We start from the raw sequence: 6,500 nt of genomic DNA on the forward strand, positions 1-6,500 counted from the left end.
AAAGTGCTGGGATTCCAGGCGTGAACCATCACACTTGGCCTGGTTTGGTTTTTAAAAGACCGGTCTAGGCCGGGCGCGGTGGCTCAAGCCTGTAATCCCAGAACTTTGGGAGGCCGAGATGGGCGGATCACAAGGTCAGGAGATGGAGACCATCCTGGCTAACACGGTGAAACCCCGTCTCTACTAAAAGAAATACAAAAAACTAACCGGGCGACGTGGCGGGCCCCTGTAGTCCTAGCTACTCCGGAGGCTGAGGCAGGAGAATGGCCTAAGCCCGGGAGGCGGAGCTTGCAGTGAGCTGAGATCCGGCCACTGCACTCCAGCCTGGGCGACAGAGTGGGACTCCGTCTCAAAAAAAAAAAAAAAAAAGACCGGTCTCACTCTGTCACCTAAGCTAGTGCAGTGGTGCGATCATGGCTCACTGCAAGCCTCCAAACTCCTGGGCTCAAACAGTCCTCGCACCTCAGCCTCCTGAGTAGTAGCTGGGACTGCAGGCACCTCTATTATTTTTTTTTTTTAGGAAATGTACACTTTCAGACTAAATGAAGACTTTGCTTTGTAGTCTACACCAGGTCTACTTCCTCCCCTGTGTTCTGCCCCAGAGTCCACCACTGTGAGGAGGTCCTGGTGTTCCCTCCTGTCTATTTTAAACTTCCACACCCGGAAGACCCCAAAACCAGTATAGAGTAGGTTTCTGTGTTAATTTACATAAATGGCATCCCCTGGGGGCAGGCAGCACTGAGAGCTTTCCCTCTGCTGTTTGCCACTGAGCTCACGTGCCTAGTTCTAGCTCCATCTTTCAGACCACTCTGCAGTGCTTCATGCAGGGAACAGACCAGTGCATAGTTATGCAGTCTGTTGATGGACATGGCAGTTGCTTTTACTTTTTTGCTATTTAACTCACTCTTGTGCAAACCTCAGTGGGCCCTTGTGGGAGTGTTTCTGGGGCTCCAGTCCTAGGATCCTGGGACCCCCGTACTCTTCTTCTCCCCCACTGTCACGGGATAGACAGGTCATGGTCTCTCTGTCACCCCCAGGTGGTCAAGGTGGTGGGCAGCAACATCTCCCACAAGCTGCGCCTGTCTCGGGTGAAGCCCACGGACGAAGGCACCTACGAGTGCCGTGTCATCGACTTCAGCGACGGCAAGGCCAGGCACCACAAGGTCAAGGCCTACCTGCGGGTGCAGCCAGGGGAGAACTCCGTCCTGCACCTGCCCGAAGCCCCTCCCGCTGCACCCGCCCCGCCGCCCCCCAAGCCAGGCAAGGAGCTGAGGAAGCGTTCGGTGGACCAGGAGGCCTGCAGCCTCTAGACTGATGCCCCTGCCCCTGCCCACCCGCCCCCACGCTGTACAGAGTGCATGAGGAGCCGCCGGACCACCGGGGACGGACTGCCTGCGTCCAGCCGCGCCCTATCCCCGAGGCCGCCTGTGGCCACCATGTCGGCCCTCTTTCCACCACCCCTTGCTCAGCATGTAAGCCCCACCCACCCCTGCCCTTTCAGACCCCTGTGGTGACCTGGCTCAGAGAAGGTGGCCCTGGGCACCAAGGGGCGGTCCGCCCTGAACACTGGGGCGGGGACCATGCTGGGGCCCGGGGCCACCCCCTTCCTGTCACCAGCTTCTGTGGAGTCCAGTGTTTTGCTTTGCTTGCTTGTTCCCATCCTGTCCTGAGCCGGGGCCCCCAGCCTCACCTCCCTCCTCCTACCATCCCTCACTTGGACCTGGGGGTGTGGACAGTGACCCCTCCCTGAATATGAACTTGAATCTTCTGAGCAGAACTAGGGCCTCTCCCCTGGTGAAGACCCAGGGAACAGAGTTCCCAGAAGGGCCCTTCTGGGGCAGTGGCTCTGCAGGGTCACTCACGGAGGCCTGCAGGAACAGCGAGACGCCCCACCACCTCCTGGCGGGTCCTTCCTATTCAGCTGCCTGTGCGACCCTCCAGGGATGCAGGGGATCCAGGATTCTCTGCCCTGTCACAAGGCAAGTCAGAAGGGAGGGGCCTTCCCCTCGGACCCATGGCCCCAGGCAGAGTTTTGCACCGGCAGGACCCCTTTGAGGGTCTTTAAGGCTCTCCCAGGAGTCCCCCTCTGCCGGCCCCCAATGCCCCAGCCCCCTCTTGGGTCCTGTGCCAAGTCCACCCCAGGGCCTGGGGCTGTTGGGAGCCAAGGGACCCCTGGTACTCAATTCCCTCACGATTCCCCATCAGGGGCACACCTGCCCCCTGGTTATTTGTAAATATTTCTATTGGATCCAATTCCCCTTGGAATTGGCTCGCACCTCTGGCTGCCGCTCAGTGATGATGTGGGGGAGGTGGGCGAGGCCGAGGGCTTTGCCTAGGGGTGGGTTGCCCTGTATACATGATCCAGTCTGTGACTACCAGCCAACCTGAATAAAGCGGTTTTAAAAAAACCTCTGGGCAGTGTCGTTCTGGGGCATTTGTGCCTGGGGGCGGTGTGTGAGGTGGAGGCGGGAAAGCAGGTGGCTAGCTCACACCCACGCCTCACTCAGCATCTTTCTCCTGCTTTGCACCCCAAGCAGTGCCTGGCTTCGCAGTACAGAGCACAGGACCGGTGAGGGCAGAGGGAGAGGGTGGGAGACAACCAGCTTTTGTTCAGCTCCAATCCTGTTACCAGGCACTCGAATTACTCTGCTTCTGAGATAATCACCCACAGAGAAGACTGCACAAAACATGTTTACACAGTTTTGTTAATAATGTAAAGCAAATACTTGTGTAGCCACTACCTACCAAACATAGCACCCCAAAAGAGAACCTCCCCAAGCCTCATGTGTCACCTCCATCTATCCCTTCTCCTCCCTCTTAGAGGCAGCCAGTGTCCCGACGTTTAAGGTAATCTCATTCTTTTTTTTTTTTTGAGACGGAGTTTCGCTCTGCCACCCAAGCTGGAGTGCAGTGGTGTAATCTCGGTTCACTGCAACCTCCATCTCCCGGGTTCAAGTGATTCTCCTGCCTCAGCCTCCCGAGTAGCTGGGACTATAGGCATGTGCCACCACACCTGGCTAATTTTTTTGTATTTTTATTAGAGCCGGGGTTTTGCCATGTTAGCCAGGATGGTCTCGATCTCCTGACCTCGTGATCTGCCCGCCTTGGCCTCCCAAAGTGCTGGGATTACAAGTGTGAGCCACTATGTCTGGCAGTTGTTTTTGTTTTTGTTTTTGTTTGTATTTTTAGTAGAACTGGGGTTTTGCCACGTTGGTCAGGCTCATCTCAAACTCCTGACCTCAAATGATTCACCTGCCTCAGCCTCCCAAAGTGCTGGGATTACAGGTGTGAGCCACTGTGCCCAGCCGGTAATCCCATTCTTAATGTTCTTTTTGTAGTCTTACTACCTAGGTGTATGTCATTTTATTTATTTTTTAAGTTCCGGGGTGCATGTGTAGGATGTGCAGGTGTGCTTCACAGGTGAATGTGTGCCATGGTGGCTTGCTGCACCTATCAACCCATTAGCTGGGTATTAAGCATGGCATGCATTAGCTATTGTCCCGCTGTTCTCCCCCTCCCCCGCCCTCCCCTGCGTATGTCATTTTAAACAATGTATGTGAGTCTCCTCCATTGTCTGACCTGCATATGCACAGAATCGTACTATATTTCTCGCATCTCAATTTGTGAGATTCATCTATGTTGCTGCATGTGTCTGTAATTTGTTCACCTGTATTGCTGTACAATATTTCACTGTATGACTACCTCACCATCTATCAACTTACTTATCCATTGTATTGCTGACAAGAATTGGAGTGTGTTCCCGACTGGATACTATGACTTACCAGCAACACTGCTGCGAGCGCACTGGTCCGGATCTCCTGGTGCACACGAGCCTGAGGTTCTCCTAGTGGATTTCTCGGGTCAGAGGCTTAGGCACTTTACTTTGGGATCTCATTTTCTCTTATAAGGTATCAGCAACCCTTATTACAGTTGAGGAAACAGGCTCAGAGAGGTTAAGTAGCTTGCCCAAAGTCACAGAGTTGTTGAACTCAGACCTCCTTTAGCCTTAAAGTCTGTTTGTCTTGTTTCTGCCAGGTCTGGACCACCTCCCAGTCCGTGCCATCCCATACTACACCCTGGGCTCTTGACTTCCCTTGGCTTATTCCAGCTAAGGGTCCCACCCACCATGGTCCTGCTGAGAATCTGCCTGAGGATGTGTCCACCTGGGGCTCTCAGGTCAAGCCCTCATAGCCAGAGTGGCCATCTGGTCCTTGCTCTGCAACTGCAGAAACCACAGGCACCCCTTGGGGACTGGGAACTGTGGAAATGATGACTGACATTGGCCCTGGGCCCCGTATCCCAGCCCTGTGCTGATCACCACAGTAGCCCTGAAGCAGGCCTTGCATCTTCTGTCTTCGGATGAGGACAATGAGGTTCAGAGAAGGGTGGGCTGGAGGATGGATGGATAGATGGATGATGGATGGATGAGGACATGAATAATAACCAGGCTATGAAGCAGGCGGGACTCTGCACCTGCAGCAGAATTCAGGTATGCCAGGGATAGATGGTCTATGACCTGTGGTCCTCTCAGGCCACTGGCTTAGCCTGTACTCAATGAATATGGTCTCTTCCAGGATACAAGGCTGGCTCCGGAAGGCCCAGGTCCCTGTAGGAGGTTATGGGAGGATCTATGTCATGCTAGAGTGATAACAGCACTCACCAGCCCCGAGCACCTCCTACGCACCAGGCACTAGTGAAGGGCTTTCCACAGGAAGTTCTGATGTTCCACGGGGTTTCATCCAACCGTCCCAAGGGTCTATGTCCCACCCCTGGCCATTTTACTCCCATAGAGGGGTCCCCCCAACCTCCTTAGAGGGATTTTTCTTGTTCCACTGGGAAGACAGACAAAGGAAGAGGGAGATGCCTGGGTTAGAATCCTGCTTCTGCCCATCTTTGCCCCATGGCTGCAGGCAGGGCTTTTCACCTCTCTGAGCCTCAGTTCCCTGTTCTGTACCATGGGGATGCTCCTGGGGAAGTGCAAATCAAAACCACAATGTGTTACCACTTCACACACATGAGGACGGCTGCAATAAAAAAGACAGACACTAACAAGTACTGGCGAGGATGTGGAAACATTAGAACCCTCATGCGCTGCGGGTGGGAATGTAAAAGGATGTAGCTTCTTTGGAAAACAGTCTGTTGCTCCTCTCAAGGTTAGTCAGAGAGTTACCAAATGGCTGAGCAATTCCGCTCCTAGGTATTAGACCAGGAGGACTGAAAACACATGACCACATAAAAACTCATGCCTGAATGTTTACAGCAGCAATATCCATAATTGCCAAGAAATGGAAACAACTCCCATGTCTATCAAATAATGGATGGCTAAATAAAATGTGGTATATCAGCCTGGATGTGGTGGCTCACGCCTGTAATGCCAGCACTTTGGGAGGCCGAGGTGGGCGGATCATGAGGTTAGGAGACCGAGACTATCCTGGCCAACATGGTGAAACCCCATCTCTACTAAAAATACAAAAATTAGCCGGATGTGGTGGTGCACGCCTGTAATCCTAGCTACTCAGAAGGAGAAGAATCGCTGAGACTGAGGAAGGAGAGGAAGGCTGAGGCAGGAGAATCGGGTGAACCAGGGAGTTGGAGGTTGTGGTGAGCTGAGATTGCCCCACTGCACTCCAGCCTAGTGACAGAGCGAGACTCTGTCTCAAAAAAAAAAAAAAAGTGGTATATCCAGACAATGGAATATTATCTGCCAATAAAAAGGAGTGACATTCTGACACTACATGCTACACTGTGGCTGAGCCTTGAAAACACTGTGCTAAGCGAAAGTAGCCAGACACAAAAGGCCAAATATTGTGTGATTCCATTTACATGAACTGCCCAGAATAGGCAAATCCACAGAGACAGAAATCAGATTGGTAATTGCCTGGGACTAGGGGACAGGAGAGTGGGAAGTGACTGCTAATGGGTATGAGTTTCTTTTGGGGGTGATGGAAACGTTTTAAAATTGATTGTGGTGATGGTTGCACAACTGTGTGAATATACAAAAAGCCATTGAATGCACACTCTAAATGGATGAACTGTGTGGGATGTGAATGATATCCAAATAAAGTTGTTAAATGAAACAAGATGCTCTTGACCACAGTGCCCACATCAGGCATAGGGAGACACTTAGGAAATTCTGGCTCCTATTAATATTGCTGGGATTTTTATGTGATGCCAGAGCAAAGTTTGCTTGTCCTCTAGGCTGGTTGGGGGTGGAGATGGGAGCAGTAGAGAAACATGAGGCTGGGGGAGGGAATTTTTTTTTGTTTTTGTTTTTGTTTTTGAGACGGAGTCTTGCTGTGACACCCAGGCTACAGTGGAATGGTGTAATCTTGGCTCACAGCAACCTCCACTTCCCGGGTTCAAGCGATTCTCCTGCCTCAGCCTCCCGAGTAGCTCTGATTACCGGCATGCGCCACCACAACCAGCTAATTTTTGTATTTTTAGTAGAGACAGGGTTTCACTATATTGGCCAGGGTGGTCTAGAACTCCTGACCTCAAGT

At 52.4% G+C, this 6,500-nt stretch overlaps 1 protein-coding gene across 3 annotated transcripts in view; it reads left to right on the forward strand.

Annotated features, from left to right (window-relative positions):
* VSTM2L (V-set and transmembrane domain containing 2 like) overlaps positions 1-2,408 on the forward strand; it is a 42,664-nt gene extending 40,256 nt beyond the window's left edge. For all 3 annotated transcript variants that reach the window (XM_023227971.1, XM_023227973.1, XM_023227972.1), the window contains one exon: positions 1,038-2,408. In XM_023227971.1, the coding sequence (XP_023083739.1) occupies positions 1,038-1,310 (273 nt within the window). In that variant the 3' untranslated portion in view covers positions 1,311-2,408. The remainder of the gene's footprint in view (positions 1-1,037) is intronic.
* The last annotated feature ends 4,092 nt before the right edge of the window (positions 2,409-6,500 follow it).

The sequence above is a fragment of the Piliocolobus tephrosceles genome, chromosome 20 (genome assembly GCF_002776525.5).
Source record: "Piliocolobus tephrosceles isolate RC106 chromosome 20, ASM277652v3, whole genome shotgun sequence".
In the NCBI taxonomy this organism is placed as follows: domain Eukaryota; kingdom Metazoa; phylum Chordata; class Mammalia; order Primates; family Cercopithecidae; genus Piliocolobus; species Piliocolobus tephrosceles.